Source organism: Anabas testudineus, chromosome 6, assembly GCF_900324465.2.
Source record: "Anabas testudineus chromosome 6, fAnaTes1.2, whole genome shotgun sequence".
NCBI classification, from domain to species: domain Eukaryota; kingdom Metazoa; phylum Chordata; class Actinopteri; order Anabantiformes; family Anabantidae; genus Anabas; species Anabas testudineus.
The window spans coordinates 23,069,247-23,093,104 of record NC_046615.1 but is presented as its reverse complement, the minus strand read 5'-3'; the positions used below and the strand labels follow the sequence as shown (position 1 = coordinate 23,093,104).

The 23,858-nt window shown below is 42.4% G+C and overlaps 1 protein-coding gene across 5 annotated transcripts in view; it reads left to right on the top strand.

The window, feature by feature from the left end:
• ptprz1a (protein tyrosine phosphatase receptor type Z1a) overlaps positions 1-23,858 on the top strand; it is a 57,359-nt gene that overhangs the window by 21,362 nt on the left and 12,139 nt on the right. For 2 of the 5 annotated variants that reach the window (XM_026366200.1, XM_026366201.1), the window contains exons 2-13: positions 790-852; positions 5,217-5,396; positions 6,971-7,122; positions 7,346-7,441; positions 9,069-9,135; positions 9,216-9,373; positions 11,842-11,992; positions 13,082-13,266; positions 13,361-13,487; positions 16,252-16,292; positions 16,386-18,714; positions 22,075-22,213. In XM_026366200.1, coding sequence (XP_026221985.1) covers positions 790-852; positions 5,217-5,396; positions 6,971-7,122; positions 7,346-7,441; positions 9,069-9,135; positions 9,216-9,373; positions 11,842-11,992; positions 13,082-13,266; positions 13,361-13,487; positions 16,252-16,292; positions 16,386-18,714; positions 22,075-22,213 — 3,688 coding nt within the window. The remainder of the gene's footprint in view (positions 1-789; positions 853-5,216; positions 5,397-6,970; positions 7,123-7,345; positions 7,442-9,068; positions 9,136-9,215; positions 9,374-11,841; positions 11,993-13,081; positions 13,267-13,360; positions 13,488-16,251; positions 16,293-16,385; positions 18,715-22,074; positions 22,214-23,858) is intronic. The other 3 variants (XM_026366205.1, XM_026366204.1, XM_026366203.1) reach the window with 2 other exon arrangements.

The window sequence follows — 23,858 nt, the reverse complement described above, 5'->3', positions numbered from 1 at the left end:
TCATGTTGTACACTAACAGTGAACCAGGTTTGTGTCACATAGGAAGTCACCTTCTGACTGGTAGTGTATATGTACTGTGTCTGCATTACATTAAAAGCTGCAATAAAAAATTAAGATGTCTAATAGCTCAATAAAATCTCAGCAAGTTGACTTCTGTAGCTGTAAGTGACTGATCCTGACTCCAGCTTTGTTGTATTGTTTCAGTCAAACAGAGCCTGAGGCTGTTTTCAGCAGACGACTTTGAAAGTATGTGTTTATGAATTTATTTTGGCAGCTGGTCAGCGTAACGTGTGTAACGTTAGCGGCGGCAAATCAAATGAAATCAAAGCAGTAAAAAACAGTGAGGTAAAGCCAGTAATGAACTGGTTGACTTGTTTTAGTTTTTACAACCTTACAGAACCAAAGCTGTGAAATGTGGAGGCATTTTTGTCTTTTAATATTCAAACCTGGTGCTTTTTATTGACTTTAGACTCTGTAAATCTGATGCAGGTTGTTGTGACATCTTGTAAAACCACACAGGTTTTACGTTAAGGAAGTAACACAGTGTCTAAATAGAAGGTTTGTGAGCTGTCAGTCGGTCATTTGAATTTAGAAACAGCATTTAGGTATATTTGAACTGTTACCTTACATTTCATATAAGGCTCTTGACATCATGTAGAAGCCAACGAAAATGTGTCTGTGGGGAACGAGCATTTGCAGAAATTCACTGGAAGATAAAAAGACAACATCCATTATAATAAATAAGTAAATGTGTTTAAATGACTGAATCTTTCTTTCTGTCTCCTGCAGCTGACAGCTATGCATACAGGAATCAACGCAAGTTCTCAGAAGACATCGACTGGTCGTACGCAGGTGAGTGAAGCTCATCAAATGCTCTGCAGGCAGCACACTCTGCTGCAAGTCTGCATGTACAAATGTAAAAATGGAATAATGTCCTGTCAGTCATCATCAACATGTCTGAGTGATACCTGTGAATTTCCAGTTGATCAAGGTTTAGTTGGCTTCTGTTTTGTGAACTACTGAGTTGCAGCATCTAAAAGTATCTGTGGCTGCAGCAATAGAAACAAAGAATATGGCCAAATTCAAAGCTGCACACTAGTTATCTGTTTGCTAGCTGAGGCTAAGAAGTAGAGACTGAAACCATGTTTGTTGGGTTAGAAGCGTCTTGTTCAGATCATGTTCTTAAAGTTCAGTGTGTCGTGTAAAGGACAGTTCAGGCCTCGGGTGGAATTAAAGAGGCTCATGACATGGCGTAGGAACGACCTCCTCTGTCTGTCTGTGGAGCAGGACAGTGACAGCAGCCTGTCTCTGAAGCTGCTCCTCTGCCTGAGATGATGGTGAACAGTGGGTGAAGTGGATTGTCCATGATTGACAGGAGCCTGCTGAGCGCCCATCGCTCTTCCACAGTTGTCAGGCCTTCCAGCTCTGCGCCAAAACAGAGCCCGCCTTCCTCACCAGCTTGTCCAGACGTGAGTCGTCCTTCTTCTTTATGCTGCCACCTCAGCACATCGCTGCATAGGAGAGGGGAACATCTTGTCTTGGAGGTGTTGAGGTCGCACCATGCAACGAAGTCCTGAATCAGTTTCCTGTGATCCTCCTCTGGTCCATTCCTTCTACAGCCCACCATAGCAGCGTTATCTGCAAACCTTTGCACGTGGCAGGACTCCGAGTTGTATTGGAAGTCCGATGTGGACAGGACTGGAGAGAGCACGGCCCCCTCTGATGCTGCTGTACTGCTGACCAACATTTCAGACCTGCAGTTCCCCAGTCGTACGTACTGAGGTCTACCTGTCAGGTGGTCTGTGTTTAAGGGCGTCTGTGCGCTGGGGTGAAAAGATGGATTTGTTTCCCTATGAATTAACATATAACTTGATTCCAACTCCCCAGGAGATTAAACAGGATATAAGTAAACATGTAACTATATATATAATAATATCTGTTCAGATATGAGGCATCACCACAGGTTTTACATTGAGCTGTGTTTTCACTCAGGACAGTGTAAATGAGGCCGATCTCAGGTTTTTTTTGCTTAGCATAAAGTCCTGCTGACCTGAGGACAGCCTCTTCTGACACGCTGCACATGTCTGTAAAGTAATGGAAGATTTTATATAGGATCATGTTAATTATTACAGTGAATTCTGAATCTTTTAAACACTTAACATGATACAGGACGATAAAGTCTGCTTCAAAATCAATATGTTGTTGTATTGAGATGTTTCTGTTTCACAGAGCTGCAGTTTTTTTTTATCTGCTTCGCTTTGAAGTTTGACCTTAAATGTGATCGAGACCAAGAAGATGGTTGTGGATTCCCCAACATGTCCTGGACTTGATATTCTAGTTGGGATCTCAGTTTTCAACCAAACCAGATCAGCAGGGGAGTCAAATCCTGGTCCTGAAGAGCCACTGTCCTGCTTGTTACAAATAAAATGTTTCCACAAACATATGAGTCTTGGCTTGAATATTCAGGCTGAACATCACAGGCTGCTGATCATGTTCTACTGCAGGAACGTTTTCTAATGTTGGCACTACTTAGGGGCAGAGTGAAGGTAAATATTTAAGACTCATGAAGTGAATTGATATTTATGATCCATTTAAAAGTATAATAAAGAAGAATGTCCCGTCTCACTGAGAGTTGCTTCACAGTAAATTACAAATCTCTAAAAACCTCATTGATTATCCAGCACTACTTCGAGATGTGGTTTACTTTACTGTATTTTTACATCATTTCAGGAATACGTTTCAGAAGGGTCCTCCCAAACTACCTGTTAGTCGTGGGTGAGGACCCAGTGCCTTGTACCTTTTTGGTTTTCTACACAACCTCCCAACATGCTGATATCTGAAAGTCTGTCTGACCTGGTGTCTTCCTGCTGCTACACGGCACCAGTCGACTGAACCAATTCAGTTCATAATTATCATGACAGGAGCAAAATTGCTGCAAACAACATGACTGAGATGGTTAACGAACATGTGGATAGTAATAAAATCCTCTTTTTAAAGAAACATTAGGAACAAAAGCTGTTTTTACTGCAGCACGTGGTTCAGGTGGACACAGCTCTCGTCTACGTCAAGGTTCAGCAGCCTCACCACAACCCATAATTTAAACATCCTACTCAAAATGTACTCAGCTGACTGGTAACAGGTTTTAATGAGCTAATTATAATAATCATGATGATCAGACTGGGGCGTACAGGTGGAGCTGCACCTTCCCAGAAACTTTCTGTGCTGCAACAGTGACTCGAGGCTCTGAGATAATACGGCGGCAGCTGAACGGACTGTTGATGTGCTTGTGCTGACATGATCCAGTTTTCAAAGGTTTAGATTTGTGTGAGTTACAGCAGTGTAAACAGCTGTCCTGTGTTTCTGGTGCATGTTATATACATGTTACCTTTGGCTCAGGTTAAATAAATGAAGCTATAGTAATAAAAGGTCAGTTGAACCTCTGTGTCTGCTGAATGATTGAAATCACAGAGCTTCACATTGAATCAGTCTGTGGTAACGGTTAAGTTAATGTCCAGAAACAGGTTAGAGTTTAGGTGGTTTGATTGGTTAAGATTAGAAAAACATCACAGAGCATGATCCTGGAGTCTTTCCTGGTTGGATCAAGTATGAAGGACATGACTGATTCAAAGAAGCTGGATGTTTGGGGACGGGTTTAAAACTGAACCAGTAGCTCCATCCACAGGTTTAGTATCTCCAGTGTTGGACTACAGAGCTGTGCACTGATAAATGAGCCTCTTTATAGCAGTCAGCACTGTTTGTCTGGGGTTTTAATTATTTTGTCCGTTCACTGAGAGAATAAACTTCTTTCAGACACTGACGCACTACAGAGAGTGGAGCAGGACGACGGCGCCTCGTCTGTATCTCATCTCCAGGATGTGTCTGTTCCAGAGCGGAGACGTGTGCTGCTCAGATTATGTTCCAGTTACTCTGAATTAAAACCTTGAGGCTGTAGATCAGTTGGACGTGAGTTTGAGCTGCTGGATTAAACATGTGCTGCAGTTTGATTCCTCATTAAATCAGAGTGAATGATCTAACTCCTCCATAGGGGATCATTTGTATTTGTGCCTGTGACACTTTCCTTTCAGTATTTGTGCCATCCATCATGTCAGCCTGCTCTTTGTGTTTGAAAGTACTGAGGAAACCTGATGCTGAAGCCTTTCTCTGAGCTGAAGGCTGCAGGCTTTGTTTAAGAACACGTCTGCTGGAACATTGAAAAATCGTGCACTTTGACCTTGTGAAAGCTGTAAGAGAGAAAAATGTGAACTGATATTAGAGTCGAAGCCAGAGTGCAGCAGAACAGCTGGAGGTTATTAGCTTGTTAGCTCGTTGGTTGCTCTCCCTGAGCTGAACACCTGGTGGTGATGAGAGAAGTCAGTACTTCATCAGTGTCCAAATAATGAACTGACTGTTGCTATTTATTACTTGTTGTGCACATTTAATGTACACTCAGTGGCCACTTTATCAGCTGCACCTGTACAATACAACAGTTCTGCCATAAAGTCCACGAAGTTTATAACGTTCAGTTTCTGGTGATGTCAGAAACGTGTACATACGTGTTTTGTGTGTTAATGAAGGTGCCGGTGTCCTGGACTGAAATCATACACATTTGAACAATGCAGTAGTTACTACACATGGATGTCGTTTTCCTAACTGAGGTATGTTGGTGGACAAGTACAAAATACTGTATTACATAGTACTTTTACTGAGATGGGATCAGCATGAGCATTTTTGCATCTTGTCAGACATGTTGATAAAAACATAGCGTAGCGTTGGGTTACATTAGAATATATGAATGGAATATAAAACTAATTCCTAGAACCAAACCGTGAGTATTACAGGTAATACACACCTGGATGTTTGTCATGTTGAATTACGTCTCTCTCAGCCTGACAAGTCGACCACTTGACAGCTCAGTGATGTTTACGGTCCTGACAGGTGACTGGTGGGTATGAACCTCAGCACGACTGCGTGTGTGAAACCTCAGAGTAAACTTAAGGAACACATTGTGTTTTTGCACGTTTGACAACTTCATGCATAAGGTGACAAATAAAAAGCAAAGACCAGTTTAAAACATGTTGGCAACACCTTTCCTCCACGCTGCATTTGAAGACCTTAAGGAAACTTGAGTGAGAGTTGCCTGCTACACTGAAAACTTATTGATGAAAAAATGACAGATGGTACGTTAACAGTTTTATTTCCTCCTTCTCGTCTTCCAGGAACATTAAACCAAGAGAACTGGGCCAAGAAGTTTCCGTCCTGCACCAACGCCAAACAGTCTCCCATCAACATAGAGGAGAACCTGGCCCAGGTGAAGCTGCGGTATCAGAAGCTGAGGTTCGACGGCTGGGACAGTCTGACAACGGACAGGACGACCATCAAGAACGACGGCAAGACTGGTGAGAACCATCATCTGTTGAAGGGCACGATCTCCTGTGGATGTGCACAAGTGGCTCTGGTTGCTGGTTTGAAGGGATTTTAAGTTTAGTTTTGGAAATCAATGAGACTCAAAAGTAAAATCACTGCAGTCCTGGCACCAACCCTTCTTCGAAGGGCGAGGCTCACTGCTGCCAGGCTGTTCACTTAGTCTGTGCTAAAGAATCAGAGCGGAGCTACATTAGCTGTTGGACGTGAACTCATCGTGATGATGACGCAACAACTGCTTTAGCACTCAGGGTTTTAATGTTTCTTTGCTTCAGCTCTTCTGGTTTTCTTTTGTTTCATTGCTCATATATCAAACTAACCATCTCTCTTCTCGTCTCCTTATTTCTCTCCCCCCTTCGCTTCCCTTTGTGTCGATCTTCTGTTTTCCTAATGATGTTTCTCTGCAGCCTTTTCTTAAGCAGTGGTGTCCAGTTGTAAAAGATACAGTTACCAGTTTGTGCTTTGATGGGATTGAGAGCTTTTTTCATATATTTTTCCTCTCTAAGTGCTGTGAAACACAATAAGCGACAGTGTGCATTCAGTGTGATTGTTAAGTGAAATTGTAGACAAGAGGGATCCTGCCTCGCCTCCAGCGCTTCTTAGCAACAGCACTCTCAGTGAAATAAGAAGCACTCTGTTGTAGATGTTGTTCGGCCGCCAGCTGCACCAAAGGCTTTTATTAATAGAGATGTTTGGGCCAGCAGTACTTAAACCTGGTTTTTATTGGCACACAAGTGGGTCCAGTGTAGACTGTACACAGCGGTTGTAAAGCTCAGGGATCATCTGTAAATGGAATCTATCAGTCTAGAGAAGTGATGGATGGAGCACATGGTGGAGTTCATGCCTCTTGATACGGTGCAAACAAACTTTTCAACACGAGTCAATCAGCAACAAGTTGAATCAATATTTGCCCTCGCTTAAAGGGAAATTAGATTTTAGATACGATTACAGGGAAACATTGTGGACAAAAGACAGGGATAACAAAGAGGACATGAATGAGACTGAAAACCAATGAAAAGCAAAGCGAGTCCTCAACGTGTGCAGCAGTTTGAGGACTTTGCAACTTCAGAAGTGAAGTCGTCTGAGAATAACTCATCTGTACAACATGTCCATCACGTGGTCTTTCTGTTTTGAGGCGGTGGGATGAGATGTACAGTATAGAGCAGAAGATGAAAGGGCCGTATAATGCTCCACATTTATTAGACCATCAAAGAAGGTTTCGATCCTCGAGGGGACCTTTTGTCAGGTCCGACAAAGACCAACCTGAAGAAGATCCCGCTGCCATTGTTTGATAGTCCAATAAAGGTGTTGGTGGATGATTATGTGGCGCACACAGTCTCATCTTTTGATCTTATGAACATTTATAATTCTGAGCGGTTTGGTTCTATTGTGTTCGAGTCTTCAAAGATTTAAAATCACTACAAAGATTTGATCGAGGTCGTAAAGTTTGTTTGCACCTTAAATACATTACGTTAAAAAAGATTTACTGCAGCGTTGACTGTGTGATTTAACATGAAGATGTCTTTGAAGATCTGGTTTCTGTTTCCAGTGGCTGTGAATGTGGATGGAGAGTTCTACGTCAGTGGTGGAGGTCTCTGGTCCAAGTTCAAGGTGGGACGTATCACCTTCCACTGGGGGCGCTGCAATGCGTCTTCAGACGGCTCTGAACACAGTTTAGATGGAGTCAAATACCCTCTAGAGGTGAGACGTCCTCAAATCATAAATGAACGTATTAATACCAAACTGTAATAGTCACAACACTAAAAGTAAAAAGAAGTACAAGAGTGTAAATGTAAAAAATGTAGAGAAATGTTTTACTCCTGTTCGACTGGATTGTGATTACTCAGTGTATTCGTGTATAAGCAGTATGTTACTGTTTTATATATATATATACATATGTACATGTTTGTGTTTGGTCCCACAGATGCAGATCTACTGTTATGAAGCTCATCACTTTGACTCTTTGGATGAATCCATCAGGGCCGGAGGCAGAATCACAGCGCTCGCTGTGCTGTTTGAGGTGTGTGGTATCATCAAGGGAGACGATCGTGTACTTTGATCACTGATCAGTTTAGAACATATTAACCGTAGATATACACACTGTGAGATGTGTTTTATTATTTTATTTATATATTATTGGATCATCTTCAGTAAATGAAACAGTTTATTTGGGCTGATCTGTCTAATAACGATGTTTAGTTCAATCATTAACGCTAATTAATGACCCTGTTTGGAAAATTAATCTTATTATTATGTAATATCCCAAATATTTGGTATATTACAAATAATATAGTGATACTACCAGCGTACTGTAGTAATACCTCGGTGATACTACCAGCGTACTGTAGTAATACATCGGTGATACTACCAGGGTACTATAGTAATACCTCATTGATTCTACCAGCGTACTGTAGTAATACCTCAGTGATTCTACCAGCGTACTGTAGTAATACCTCAGTGTCCTGTAGTAATACCTCAGTGATTCTACCAGCGTACTGTAGTAATACCTCGGCGTACTGTAGTAATACCTCGGCGTACTGTAGTAATACCTCGGCGTACTGTAGTAATACCTCGGCGTACTGTAGTAATACCTCAGCGTCCTGTAGTAATACCTCGGCGTCCTGTAGTAATACCTCGGCGTACTGTAGTAATACCTCGGCGTACTGTAGTAATACCTCGGCGTCCTGTAGTAATACCTCAGCGTACTGTAGTAATACCTCGGCGTACTGTAGTAATACCTCGGCGTACTGTAGTAATACCTCGGCGTACTGTAGTAATACCTCAGCGTACTGTAGTAATACCTCGGCGTACTGTAGTAATACCTCGGTGGTTTAGATTTCTGGCTCTACATCACTGCAGAGCTCTTGTCAGACTTTGCACACAGCGTGTTTCATGCCGTCTCTTTTCCTGCGCTCTGCTTTGTGCAGTCACGTTGCCTCTGGCCACATTAGCGTGTTCGAACCAAAGAGGCCGTGTTGGAACAGAACTCGGCAAAGCATTTGATGCGACGCTGCAGGCTGTATGAGTGAGATTTGGGGCTGCAGGTTAGGTGGAGAGCAGGGTGGGAACAGCACCAACCAGCACAAAAAAGCTGCTGAACTTTTTCGGAGCTGTGCCAGCCGACTTGGCAGGTGCTGGGCCGTCATTTGGACTTTTTATAACTCTACAAAACGCATGTTGTCTGCTGACTCTGTTTGTGTGGGCGAATGTTATGTAACCTGAAAACCCCGGGTTTGTATCTTGCCTGTGGCTTTTATCTGAAATCCATTCCCCTCCTTTCCCTTTGCTACTTTCTCTCTCCATTGTGAAATAACTAGTGCAGCCGTTCAGAAACAATACGAATAATTAGTTTAACTGAACATTTACTGAATCATCCACATATTACAGACTTTAAACTCTCTGATATTTACATGTGCAGACGGAGGATGTTGGAGTTGAACTGATCTCTGGTCAGACAGGTTTCAGTGATGATAATACCTAAAAGTCTTTTATCTTTTTATCTCATGAAGTATGTTGATCACTTCCAGTCTGTGTGTGTGAGACGTATCAAACTTTAAAGGACACAGACAGCGTTTTCTCTGTAATGTAAGAAAGTTGACATGAAAAGAGAATTTATCTATATGATCTAAATCATTATCTCTCTACAGACGAGCACTGAAGAGAATGAAAACTATGCTGCCATCGTAGACGGTATCACCAGTGTGAGCAGATACGGTACGTCACCTTCTTCTTCTTCTCTTTTCTTCACTCTTCTTTTCACGCGTTAATTTGAAGTTTGCTCGTCTTCTGTCCAGGAAAGAGTGCAGAGGTTTTACCCTTCGCCTTGAGAGGTCTCCTCCCAAACTCCACAGACAAGTATTTTATCTACAACGGCTCCCTGACCACGCCGCCCTGCAGCGAGACCGTGGAATGGATCGTCTTCAAGAACACTGTGGCCATCTCCGACGAACAGGTATGAACGTCTCCTTCCTGTCAACAAAGCAAAATCTGAAACAAAAGAGTTTTATTGGCAAATAAATAGAATGGAAAACAAGGAAATGAAATGCAACAACAGTTTAATCTTTAATGTGACCGGTCTGTTCTATTCTTGCCTTTCTTACTTGGCTATCGCGTCTGTTGTCATCAGTCAAAAGATAAAAGACAAGATTACGATGAATCAGTGGAATTAGATTCAAACAACAAGCCTGTAAACTCTTACTGTTGATGGATCAGCTCAGGTCGTAGGTCACAGTTCATTACATTACTGCATGTGTTGGGTTTGTCTTGATTGAAGGTCATATCGTGGCTCCTACTGTTGAACTCTAAACTTTTGACCTCGTCAGTGTCCTAGTCAGTGGGACTTCTTGTTTAAGTTCAGTGTTTCCTTCAGCTTCAAACCACGAGAAGTCGTCAAAGTCAGTTTGATGTTTCCACTGTTAATTGTCGTTGAGGTGAAGTTGGAAGTAGTTTCGTATTCTGGCTTTGTTAAATCACTTAATGTTATAATGAGGCTCCATCATTCAGATTCTTCTCCTGAGGACTGCAGCTGTGCAGCAACACACTAAAGTGTGAGTTAAGTTAAACTTAGGATGGAACCTGCACAGTGGTTAATAACTAATTCAAGTCTCTGCAGGTTGATTTTCATAGAACAAAAAACTCAAACTGACGACAGAAGCTGTCAACACTCTATGTGCAGAGCTTCAGACCAGCAGCGTGGTTCTTTAAGAACCGGACGTCAGCTTGAGGGTTTGTTCAAGACGAAAAGACACAATTACACAAAGAGACACAACTGTAAACAACGTTTTAGTCTGTTCACAGGTCTGAAAGGAGGAATTACCATAGAGCTCAGGAAACACACAAGTTATGGGCGAGGCAGGCTGCACACTGTGTGTGTGTGTGTGTGTGTGTGTGTGTGTGTGTGTGTGTGTGTGTGTGTGTGTGTGTGTGTGTGTGTGTCTGCCCTCAGGCCACGCATGATTGACAGCCGTACAGAGCCCGTCATTACATCAAGTATTGGCTCACAAAAGATCTTTACGGTGTTTAATCTGAAGCACGCACACACTAACACACACACTTGGAAAAAACATGAAAACACACGCACAAAAGGTTCCAGTGTGACGCCTGCTGAGGCTCAGAAGTCATCTTCATTCAGTGCGAACACACAGCTGTCAAAAGGCAGAAGGCCTCACACACACACTCACACACACACACACACACACACACACACACACACACACGTTTTTCGACACCTTTTAATCCCGCTTCACCAGCCAATCAGCAGGTCCTGGGCCAGTGTCTGAAGTTTGTCTGTTTCAGGGTTAAAGTGTTGTTGGAGGAACTTTAAAGTTTTTATCTTTGATTTAGTGTCGATTCTTCACTAAACCTTCACTTTTTCAAAATAAAACACCAAGTAGCAAAATAAAAGCCACAAAACCAGTAACTGATGTGTTCAACATAAACCACAGACCAGTCGCACCATGTTTTGGTGTCATTTACATATCAGTGTCAGGGGAAAGGTTTCATCTCTCTGGTGGAAACATTTTAATCTGACGGAGGTCGAACTTTACATCAGTTCATAAATCTCATAGATATGTTTCCTGAGCGCAGGAGAAGTTTCCACGCTTTCCAATAAAGTGTGTAAAGACTTCATTACATTGTTTTATTATGTACTATTTTCTCCCAGATTTACGTTTTCCTCCTGCACCCTGTGCACCGGCTGTCTCCGTCCTCTCAGGGTTTCAGGTCTCTCCCGGCCTCGGTGACGTGTCTCAGCTGGTCACATTCCATCTCAGTTCAAGCTGCCAGAGCGTAATCGTTTAAAGCCACGACTGTAACAACTGCAAATGGTCTTAATGGGCTGTACAGTACGACTGTATGAGTCAGGCGATAAGTGTGTACCCTGAGGGAAGTGACTCACCTGAGCCAGTTAAGGTCACAGGTTAAAGGACTATTCCACCATAATGGGTTGTCCGTGCCCATTCATTTCCTCACTCTTCAGAGAGCTGCTGCTGTTTGTCCTGGATGATTTAAGCTGTATCGTTCACTTAGATGTATGTATTATTAGATCTTAAAGGCAGGAGTGGTGTGTTCCTAAATAAACACTCTGTGCAGACGTTGACCACCCTTTGTCTACAAACTGCACCAGTTCACCTCGGTACACCTGCTCACAGCACTTTGCAGGAAGTTGTTTTAAGCATCTTGGTGAATTTGCTGCAGTTCTACTGTCTATTTAAAATAGTGTTGGGCATTTTATAGCTTCATTTAGCAGGTTAGCATTAGAGTAAATGCTTCCAATTTCTTTCATTCATGTATTCACTTTTGGAAATAATCCGTGTGACTCCTGTCAGACCTCAACTGTAGTTGTAGTTTGCTGTTGTTTCAGTTTGAGTCGCCTGACGCTGATTTTATTATTGTGGTGTTTGTGTGATTCCTGTGTTGCAGCTGGAGATGTTCTGCGAGGTGATGACCATGCAGCAGGCCGGATATGTAATGCTGATGGACTACCTGCAGAACAACTACAGGGAGCAGCAGGACCAGTTCATGGGTCAGGTGTTCTCCTCCTACACCGGCGTCGAGGAGGTCCTCACTCCAGGTACGCTTCCTGAATATTATAGGAAATGTTTCCTTCATATTGGTGTAGCTGTGTTGTAGTATACTGTACTGTAGGATGAAACACATTAACAATTAATTTACCACCTCCCCCCTAAATGGATCATAAATGATGTGACACAGAAATAAGAATAGAGCTGCAGTGACCCACATAAACAACAGTGACAGAGAGAGGACGGGTGGACTTGATAAATCATTGATTTCTACACCACACACTGGTTGGACTGGATAATTAGTAATGAAATCATATTGATTAGTGGTTTTGTGAGGCCTTGTTCTGGTGCTGCAGACCAGCACATCATCTGGTGTCAGGAAACATTTTTATTTAACGTGTGACCCAGACGTGTTCCACAGTTTTCCTGTTCTCCTTGTGCTGGAGCACAATTTTTATTTGAACTTGATTTTAGCTTTTTTTATGCTGCCAAAAAATGTTTTGGCTCCGTCAGTCACAGCATTCATGTAAAACAAAAAGCGTGAAGCACACAAACTCTGGTCTGATTCTGGTCATTTTAAAATGTTTGTTTGCAGTCTCGCTCTGCCCTCTAGTGGCTGAAGCTGCACACTCACAAACATCAGCTTCCTCTAAACAAACTCATCTGTGTTTCTCACAGTTGGTGGGTAAAACATGTTTGTGCACCACAGATGTTGTTGCAGAACATTTTCTCTCATTTGTCAAAAATGATCAAGGTCACAGGTTAGAACTGGTGAAATCAGAGGTTTAAGTTGAGCTCAGCTCGAGCAAAGAGGAACTGTGGGAGTGTTTGGATCGATGGAGGCTCCTCTTGTTTACTGTCGCTGATCCTCAGCCTTTTTAATCTGCCTTAATCCCAGACCACAGAGTGTTTGCATTGTCTTCGTTCCTCTAATCTCAACTCTGACCTACAATCATTTTACATGAATGAACAGCTCATTGATCTGACAAACCTTTTGTGTTTATCTGTGTTACTCAACATGTAATTTTCTATTTTATAAATGTAAAATCTGTATAAAATCAGCTGCTTTTCAGAAAACTGGACCCAGATCCTCTGAGTTGATCTGAATGTTGAATTGTTGTCTTGTGTGCTTCTGTCAGTGTGCAGTTCAGAGCCAGAGAACATCCAGGCTCTGCCCTATAACCTCAGCAGCCTGTTGGTGACGTGGGAGCGGCCGCGGGCGGTGTATGACGCCAACATTGAGAGGTACTCCGTCACTTACCGACTGGCCGATGCAGAAAACGTTGCCCCCTCTGAATACCTCACTGATGGAGACCAGGATGTGGTGAGCGAGCACAGCAGATAAGAGCTATAACACTAACGATCAAAGATATGAGTTGAAACCCTCCGTCTGTGCACGTGTCTTCTCCTTCCAACAGGGGGCGATACTCGATGACCTGTTAGCCAACAACAGCTATGTGGTCCAGGTGGTGGCGCTCTGCACCAACGGGCTGTACGGACGTGTGAGCGACCTGTACAAGTTCTTTTTGCCCATCAACGACCCCGGTAAGAGTGACCATGCCTGAGACCGAGTGTAAAGACGAACTGTGCAGATATTTATGACTCAGCAGCAGTTTTTTAAATTAAGTTTTAATAAGGTTGAAACGTGGAAAACATGTTTCAGGTTTGATGGAGCTCATTAATAAGACTGTTAACATGAAACAGTAGAGAAAGACTATGTCTAAGGAAGTTCATTCATGACAAGAAGGAAAAAATGTTTCAATCCAACAAAATAATTCAAAGTATAAGATGATCCGATAATGTGAAACGTTACATAATTTAAATTATGATCGTATAATTGATGCTGTAGTAATGATTAAGTAAATTTATATGGTGCAATAGTGAAATTATGGCTATGACCTGAATTTTTATCTAGAATATTTCATTATTTTGATGACTTATCTAATAAGTATTTAGTAGTTAGTTTTATTGTATAACTGACTTTAAAGATTTTAATAAGAGGTAAATGTTTAGACTTTAAAATTCTAACTTTTTATTTCATTATTTTGATTAAGAATGTCGTAAATCTGTTTGATTTCATATTTATTTATTTTCTTCCTGGCATTAATGGACTTCCACACTAAAAGACAATAATGCCAAATGACAAAAGCGTCTAAGTAATTTAACATAAGTGATTATATATTTTTTATGTTTTTGTATTTGGTTTTTTTTTCTCAAAAAGATGATTAACACCGGTTGAATCGTTGTTCCCAGTTTAGTGTAGATGTGTTCAGTCCACCTGCTAAAGTCACTAGTTAAAAACGCAGCGTGTACAAATGACCTAATTATGAGAGAATAGATTCACAAGCTGAACTCTCCGGACAGATTCCTGATTTCCTGCTACAGTAAATTTACTTCTTTTACTCGTTTTATCTCCAGGAACAGAACTTTTATTTAGAGACATTTCCATCCTCCTGCTCATCCTCCCTCTGAACCCTGAATGACTCTAATAGTTTTCTGTCCTCTTTATCTTACTTGTCTTCCTCCGTATCCTTCACTCTGGTGTATTTATCTTCTGTTCTGAGGTCTCAATCACACACACACTTGCATTTCCTGCTGTTTCACAAGTTTCTCTGTGTACTGTTCAAATGTCTCCTAACGTGTTTCGAAGATGAAACCATGTTCTTGGTTTGGGGGTCAAGGGTCATTTTCCGTGTCCCTCCATGTCACGTGGACAGGAAAGGCGGCTGTCTTTTGTGTTTTCATTCGGTGGCATCAGTTCCTTCTGCTTCTCGCAGTAAGAGAAATGTTTGCATGTGTGCAGCAGCATTTTGTGTCGCATGGATTGAAACAGCATCAGAGTGACTGTATTTGAACTGATCTTTATATGAAATAAACTAATACGTCTTATTACAAACAACATAAGAATCCCCTGCATCCTATTTCAGCGTCAGCCTCCATGAATGATATTCTGCAGTTTTCAGTAGGTGACAGAATTTTATTTTTGATTTATTTTACACCATTGTAGCATGTTGGCTAAGCTAACATTATGGTCCCATCCTATTTGCACCTAAAATTAGCCCAGATGTTGTCATGTAATCTATAAAAGTGCAGATAGTGTAACAGTAGCTCAAACACGTCTTATTATTTAGAATACGATCAGCAGACCAGACAGTGAGCGTACAGTGTGTATTTACTATTTATCAGAGGCCAATGTTATTTCCAATTAATTTATTATTTATTAATTAATTAAATGCAATCAATCTAACTCCAAAGTTAATGAAGCATAACATTTAGCAGTTTTCAAGCTACATATATTTTTTATTTGATAACTGACTTAAACATCTATAAACTGTAATATAGAAGTTTTAATTTTACTTTTTGTTAATTGGCTAACGAATTAATCAACTAACATTTCAATACTAAACAATGTCTTTCCAGATTCAGCTCAATCTCTTATTACACTAAGAAATTAAAGTAGAATTTTAGCCACTTCTACCACTTATTTTTGTAACAAGCTCCCAGTCATCTCCCTTAAATCATCTCCCTTAAACCCAGTTCATTAAACTTGTAAAACCTCACCTCATGCTTCACAAACCAGTATGAGCTGGTCTCCATGATGTGTCACTTAGGCTCGGCCAGGTAAGAGCCACACCTGCCCACCTGTCCCCTCACACGCCCACTGTGCGTTGTACGTCGCAGCTCATAAGCAGCATTTGCAAATAACTCTCTTTTTGTGGGTTTGTTTTATTCCTCTGAGGCGACAGACGGGCAGAGTCTGAACACCAAACGTCAAAATAAGATGAGGAAGTAGCTCAAGGTCATTGGTTCAAATTTCTTTTCATGACTCGTCTGGTTTTTACAAGGAGGATGAAACAGAACATTGATTAGTTGCAAATGCTTTTTGTTTATGCTCGTTTGTGTTGTGCTTTGTCTGTTGGGGGGAATCCGTGCATGAGAATTTGGTGTTCCTGACGTGTTGCATGAAAATCCCCACGTGGTATCCAGTGTCTCTGTTCCATCATCAGCAACACCTTGTTATCTCTTAGTTCTTTAGCTTTAATGAAAGTAAACAGATTGTTTTAAGTGAGAAACACAGTGTCCCAACTTTTTGCCTTTTCCTTTCCATGATGTTTTCATTGCACTGTTTGTCACATATGTCTGCTTTTACCATTATATTTATATATTTTTAGGATAGGAAATTAGAGGAAGCTCAGACCAAGCTAGACTGATAAATTGTGCTATTAAAGAATGAGCCTCGTCTGGTTTTGGTTCATCTTTGATTTTTTTTTTTTGAGTCACTAATGATGCACTCTTTGCCCTTTTTCAGAAAATGACCTGGACTCAGATTCAAACAAATTTGATGATGAGGTAAGGAAGCCTTTGATTTTTCAAACACTGTATGTCATGTTTTTATTTAACTATCAATGTGGTGTTATACCTCTACAACATTACTCCTAACAGGGCAACTATGAACCCGATCTGTCCTGGAACGAGTCGGTCCAAACCGAAGATTATGATCTGGCCTGGATCCCTACAAACTCACCAAAAACCACAACCTCTGCATCACCTCATTTACCTCTACCTGGCATCAGAACCACAACAGCAGAGTCAGTTCAGAGAAGAACCAGCACTGTTTCAGTTCCTCCTATCAGATCCACTCATTCGGGTCAAGTCCTGAGCCACTCAGAAGAGACGGCACATCGCAGTACCTCCACAGAGCCACCAGAGGTCACCCTATCACCAGAAACCAGAGGCAGCGCTGACTTCAGTGGCAATGCGCCCTTTTACTATACAACAACAACCAAAGAAGTCTTCATTTCCACTTCCACTCCTCCCTTATTCTCTAGTTCAGAGACAGATGATGTTCTGGGTGGTATCGGTCCAGATGATGGTGTTAGCACCACTACTCCTTCATACACCAGTGCAGAGTCAAAAGGTGGTAAAAGTATTCTTTCATACAGCACCAGCACAACCACACTGAGGTCTCATTCCACCGAAATCACCAGTACAACAACATCATCGTCCTTTATCCAGGCTGAGACCAACCAAGTTCTGGCACATCCGATGAACGAAGACACCACCCCTGAACTCAGAGGTCTCCCAGAGATCCAAACTTCAACCACCCAACCTTCTTTCACGAGTGAAGCTGATTCACGCAGACCTACAAGCTCCAGCATGCCTCAGGTTTCATCTACTACAGCTTCTGTCCGGTTGAGTGGCGTTCTGTTTCAGACTACACAGCCACTGTCAAATGGTGAGCGCCCCTCTGTCCTCCCCTCCTCTTCCTCCTCCTCCTTCACCTCCTCCCCTCTGTGTGACACTGCGGACCCCAGCGCTTCTCCTTCCACCTGCCTGCATGACCCGCCCTCCTCGTCTTGGCCTGTGTTGTCTACCTCTGCGTCGGACTCTAAGCATGCCGCTACTGCCCTGTTGTCTAGCAAAGACCCAGCTTCTCCTTCAACCCCCACACTCCCTTCCTCCACCCTGCCTCACCTCCCTCAACCCTCACTCCCCTTGTCTGGTTGGGACACTCAAACTGTCCTCCCTGGTGGTGGGTTCGATGATAATGATAGCGATGCTGAGTTGTTGTCTGGGTCTTCATCGTCGTCGGTCTCTTCAGGTGATTTGTCAGTGTTTATTGATACCCCTCCTCTCCAAATGGTACCACATCCATCTGGTACCACCGTCGCTGCCGAACCGTCTGACTCGTCCTGGGATTCGTCGCTCTCAACAATGTCTCTGTCTATCAGCCCCACCCTTCAACCTTCAGTTTTCTTCTCTAGTGACTTTACCCTTGTTGGCACAACTCCTGGCCTATCCCACTCTTTCTCACTTGGGTTTGAGGACCCAAGCTATGCCACAGGGAGCACAATAGAGTCTTTCCTCTCTGAGGTCAGTGGTGATGGGTTTCCTTTAGCTAGCAATGTGGATGCCCTTTGTGGCTGTTCTCAGGAGCCGTCGGCGCCCTCATCCTGGTTGCATGCCTCTCCTCATGTCCCCCTGCCGTCTTCAACTTGGGACTCTGCTAGCTTAGAGCTTTACTCTAGCGTGGGTTTCCCTTCATCCTCTGGTGTTGGTATAGACAACCTTCCACACTCTCTCTCTGTGGCAGGTCCTCATGGTCCGTCCTCAGACCAGCTTCTGCTTTCCAATAGCGCTATCTCTCCCTCACTGTCCACTCCACACTCTCACATTCCCAAAGCCACCCACAGTGACCTGCCCATATCTGTTGCAGCCACAGCACCTGGTGTCAGGGATCCGTCGTTCTCAGCGTCAGATGGGAACTCCGCTCTTCATGCCTCTGCGTTCCCTTCCTCACCCACAGCCTCCCCCTTCACCCCTACACCAGAGGGACAGGCGTTAGAAACTAGTAGCAGTGCCTCCGGCTCAGCCGTCTTCCCTGAGTCCCAGGAGGACATAGATCAGGAGTGGGACAGGGTTCAATCCTCGGCCTTTGAGGAAAGTGCTCTCCCCTATTCAACCGAAGTCACGAACACCGTCTCCCCAACCACACCCCCAGACCAATCTGGCCAGGCCTCTGATGATTTGGACGAACGCTCCTCTGCGTTTTATTTTGAAAGCGAGAGTGGTAGTGCCATCACCTCGGAGGTAGGAGGCACTACAACACCAACCATTCCTGTGGTAACTTCAGCTTCGTCCTGGTCACTCGGTGGGGAGGAAGAGAGCGGGTCAGGGCAGGGGGAAAGCCTGTATGACAATGAGACGTCCTCTGACTTCAGTATCTCCGAGCGCATGGACAGAGAGTCAGAGGAAGAGGAGCCAGTCGAAGGTAAAAAAAAATAAAAAATGTCCGTTTGGGGGAAAAGCTGCAAAATGCCAAGTGATCGGGATGAGACCTGGACATCCAAAAGATGACTAACCCACCATCTGTCAACAACTACATTTCATTTTTTCATTATTGTCTCTCAAATTAAAATTCATGCAGTCGCCCAAAGGATCCTACAATTTCGATCAATCATCATCTTCATCATCATTAGAGGCTCCGTAATTTTAGCACAATTCATCTATTCATTTTCCGAACTGCTTATTCCAAACTGGGCTTAAGCGTATCCCAGCATGCATTTGCTCATTGGTGGCAGGTCTGAGACATATTGGCTAACAGCTAACTTAACAAACACACAGGCTGCTCTCCAACAGGTCATTTCTTGGTTGTTTTTGTTAAGTCACAGACAAATTTGCTTTAATAATATTAATGACACATTTTTGTTGCTGTATATTTTCTTTATATTTTTCATTTATAGTTTGGGCTTCGCACCAAAAAACATCAGCAGATTTGTCTGAGAACCAAAAACACTCAAGAAATGTTGTCACCACTTTGCTTTTTCTGCCGTCGGAGGGCGGCCTCTTCTTTCTTCCTCTGTTTGGGAATAAAAAGTCGATTTTTTAGGCAGAGAACTGAACTTCATTCATCTGTTGAAGCTGAATATTTAGAATTTCTGTCTTTGTTATAGGTTTCTTTATAAATGCTCCAGTACATTTTGCAGCAGTACATTGAGTCCTGTGTTTTTGAGACTTTTTGTTCAGATGCCACCAGTTCTCTTTTCAAGAAACATCTTCAGACATTTTAATGTAAAAATACAAACTAATTTCAAATTAGTTAAATTTAATTTAATCAGGAAATCTCATTGAGATGATTCTTTTTCAGACAGATCTGAAGATGGCAGTTTTACATATAAAAACATTTGTCTGTGGTGAAACACAGATGAGATGGTTCTCACATCACACACATCACTCCTCTATAATTACAGCAATCCACCATTTAATGTTTTATTCAACAGTAAATGTGAGCGTGTACATCAGATGAGATTAAAATATAATGTACACACTATATTTAGGAAGAATTTCTAAAGAAGCGTCCAAATGACTAAACAACACAACAACAACGACAAATCCTCAGATGAGCATGTTCATATTAAATCCACTGAATTTATGGTATTTCCTATGACTTTGTCTCAAACACTGTTCATAATTAAAAATAAGACTTATTAAGAGACGCTGTGAGGAAAGAGAGAAGCTGTTTTTCTATTGTACTGTTATTTCAGCCATGTGGAGAGACGTCAGGCTGCTGTATAGTAGTTACTGAAAAGCTGGATCTTCACCTCTAAACTCACTAAAGTCTTATTCCACCTCATCTTTTCCTGTAAATTAAAAAACAAAAAACATTCATATGTTTTTCTATAGCTGCACATTATAATATATATAATGAATATATAATTCACTGAGTTTTCAGATCAGGACTCGGGAGGAACCACGGCCCACAGATTCACATCTCCAGTTTGTAGATGTGCACAGATTGAAAACCTGTCTTTGTGCTTTTGTGTTAAAACTGCAGCTTGTTTCAAACTATTTGAGTGAGTGTATTCAAGGACGTTGGATTGAAGGAGTCGCAGAGTTTTTCCTAATTCATACTTTAACTTGTTCTAATTCTTTGTTCTGTGTTTGCTTGTTGTTCGCCTGGTTTTCTACATTTTGATTTTCCACCTGAGCGTCTCAGGAATGCTGTGCTTTTGGAGAAGTCAGAGAATCTTTGAAAGCACAATAAGAACTGTTTTTAAAAGTGTTTTCAACACGACAAATGAAAAATAACTGGAGCGACTTATTAACTGGGATGGATTCATTATCTGCAGCGAGTTCATAAATGGTTCAGCTCTGTGAAACTAATTTACATTTTAGAGCTATAGAATTATTTAACTTGATACCGATGGAATCACCATGATCCTATTTAAAATGTATTCCCGTATCCGTGGCCCTGACCTTTCTGACAGCCAGATCCACAGTAGCAGAACTCCATCTCTTCAGTCTCTGCACCAACACCAGTAACCTGTTCCTTCTTCTGTTGGGGACTTTTTCTTTCCTGAGCCCATTATCATCGACTGTGTGTCCGTGGGTTTTTTGAGAGGCTGAGAAAGTTGGACGATGATTGAATGAATGGCTTCGACTGGGAGAGAAAACTCCCAGCAGGCTCTTTTTGAACTTACTCAACAGAGCTGACCCAGCCATTCACCGCTGAACACAGTCAGTTCGTGCAGCACAGAGAAGTTCTGACAAACAGGCTCCAGTCAAGGTGAATCCACACTAGTGTTTTCCTTACTTGATATCAGACCATAGAGGGAAGAGTCAGCAGCTCAGCGAGGTCAAGTTCAACCGTCGGGTTTTTATTTCCCAGTTTCAAGTTACAGTGATGCTGTTTGACTCCAGCTCGGCTCGTGTGCTGCCGCTGTCGTGTGTTCTCACTTGATCTGTGATGGAGTTGTGATGATGATCCTTTGTACGTCTTTGTGTTTCTTTCAAGTAGTTGGGCAGGTGTTCTGAATGGGCCGACTTTGTGCAGTAGGAGGCTGGATGTGAATGGTGGTACGCTGTGTTTCATTACACTTCGTGTTTTTTTAGGAAGTTTATTATCAGAGAACTGAGAACGCTGGAGTTTTAGTTCTGCCACCGATTCAAGGAGGCCGAGCTGCTCTGGAGGCAGGAACGAGCTGTTTGGTGGAGTCGAGTCTTTTATCGTCGTCCTTTAGGCAAAATGACTTCATTTAAACCCGGCTTTAAACAAACAAGCAAAGAAAAACACTGGAACAGTTGACACCGTGGGGAATAAAATAAAAAGAATCAAATCAGGAACAGAATCTGAACCTAACGAGCTTCAGTTTAGCTTCTCTACAAAGACAACCAGCACGTCAGGAGGACACAGGGTGTGTACAGACCCGGTGGCCTGGTTTGTCCATTTATTTATTTATTCCTTCATTTTCTTCTGGTGCTAATATCAGTAAGATGTGGTAGAAGTACAGAAAAGTAAAAGTACTTCTAATAAATACTGCACACCTCTGTAGTACGATGGAACTGACTGTGAGAGCACACGGTGTGAGATCTGGGAACGTTATGACATCAGCACATGATGAAATGTGTGATGTCATGATGCTGAGTGACTGAATCATGAACAACATGAACACCACAGTCGCTACTGGATCAAAATTAGAGTTTTGTTTTTCAGGACAGTCTCTGCACACAGATTTAATAAATGAAATATCTGCAGCCAGTGTAACAGTAGAAATAAACCTTCAGTTCTCTTTTCTTTCCCTCTACTCTGCAGCATCTCTAACTTCCATCCTTTCATACTCGTTCTCTCCAGACGCCAGCAACAGCAGCCACGAGTCGAGGGTCGGTTCCATCAGGGAAAGAGAGAGGAAGGCTGTGGTTCCTCTGGCCGTCATCTCCACCCTCACCGTCATCGGCATGATGGTGCTCATCAGCATCCTCATCTACTGGAGGTCAGTGCTGCTGGATTTAAGCTGCACGACAGAATTTTATTATCACGTTACAGTTCATCAGAAACTTGTGCAGACAACAAGTGCAATTACACGGCAGACATGAGTAAATCAGAAGGATCACAAGCATCATTTATTTAATCAGGAAATATTTTTATAGTATTTTGATTTATTTTAAATTAAACTTAAATAAAAAGATGAAATGTGACCGTGATTAAACAAACTCAGATGGAACAGACTGTTCAAGAGCAGCAGCAGCAAAATGGAAAATAAAGATCAGCTTTGTTTTATTCAAGATGCTGTGATCAGGAGGAGCTGAGGCTCCAACCACCAACCGTGCATTTTATGGACAGAATGTTGCACCAACTGAACCACAGCTGCCCCAGTACCCCACAAAAAACCTAATGAAAGGCAAAGTCAGGTTAATATAATAAAAGAGTGAAGTTATGTATCAGCATTTATGACCAGGTCAGAATCTACGAATCTACAGAAAATAAATGTCTTTAAAACATCTGTCGACACGAATAAGACGTTTGTGAGAATGTGGATTCATTATTAAAATACTGAAGAATATTTTACGACATGGTTTAAGCTGAAAACAGGAGAAACTGATCTGAACATAAAGTGTTGCAGGAAAAAGTAAGTGAAACACGACGTGTGCAGTGAAAACGGTTCCGACATTGATCGGTTCATTTCTATTAATAAGAACACGTGTGTACAGACAATCTGATCTCAAAAAACAAAAACAAATGAGTGATTTCCGTTTATTTGTCTGAAACATTCTTTTTAACCGCTGGGTTCAGATCTAAATATCTAAATCCCAACCATCTTGTTTCACATCGTGTTTCATTGAATCCACTGAATAATCTCTCCAGTGTCTCACACGCAGCTCAGACTCAGCATCGTTTCTCGTATAATGTGGCGAGAGGCAGTAAAGTGGTGACTTTAGCCAGAGGCGTAATCTCCTGGAACATGAGCTCAGTCCTGATCTCACGCTGTGCTGAGTGTTTTTGTATTTGTGTGTGTGTTTGCTCACCAACAGCCCCTTGACAAACAATACCTCCCGAGTCGTGCTGTCAATGCGGCTGCCGGTGGACTGAATGAAGCTTTTCAGCCGCCGCTGCTGCTGCTCTGCTTTTGACACTGGAGTGTTTCTGATTCCTCTCAGATCACCTTGAGCGACGCTGCGTCTGCTTGTTTTAATGTAGAGATGTGGAAAACGGCGTTTTAGAACAAACCTTACATGTTTTTACTTGTTGTTTCTTGTCTTTGTGCTGAAAACACTCAGACGGTGAAAGAACCAACTTCACAAATCCCATCAACGTGTTGTCAAACGCAGTGTAAACACTTTTACTCATCTGCTCCGTGGACTGTACATTTCTCATCTGCTGTGCTGGAGGCTCAACATATTGCTCTTGATTTGCGCTGCTTGTTGTTGTATGTCCAAGATTGAACAGTGTTAAGATGGTAATAATCTGAGGAGCATGGGGCCTAATCCTCGCTGAAGGATGGACCTTGGCTGCAGCACAGCCGACGTCCACTCGGCCGACAGGGTCGGGGGATAGAAAAGGACATCCGCCTGATTATGTTGGACAGAAGGAATCGTGTTAGCGTCTTGTTTGCAGAGCGGCAGGGGGCCAAACGGCAC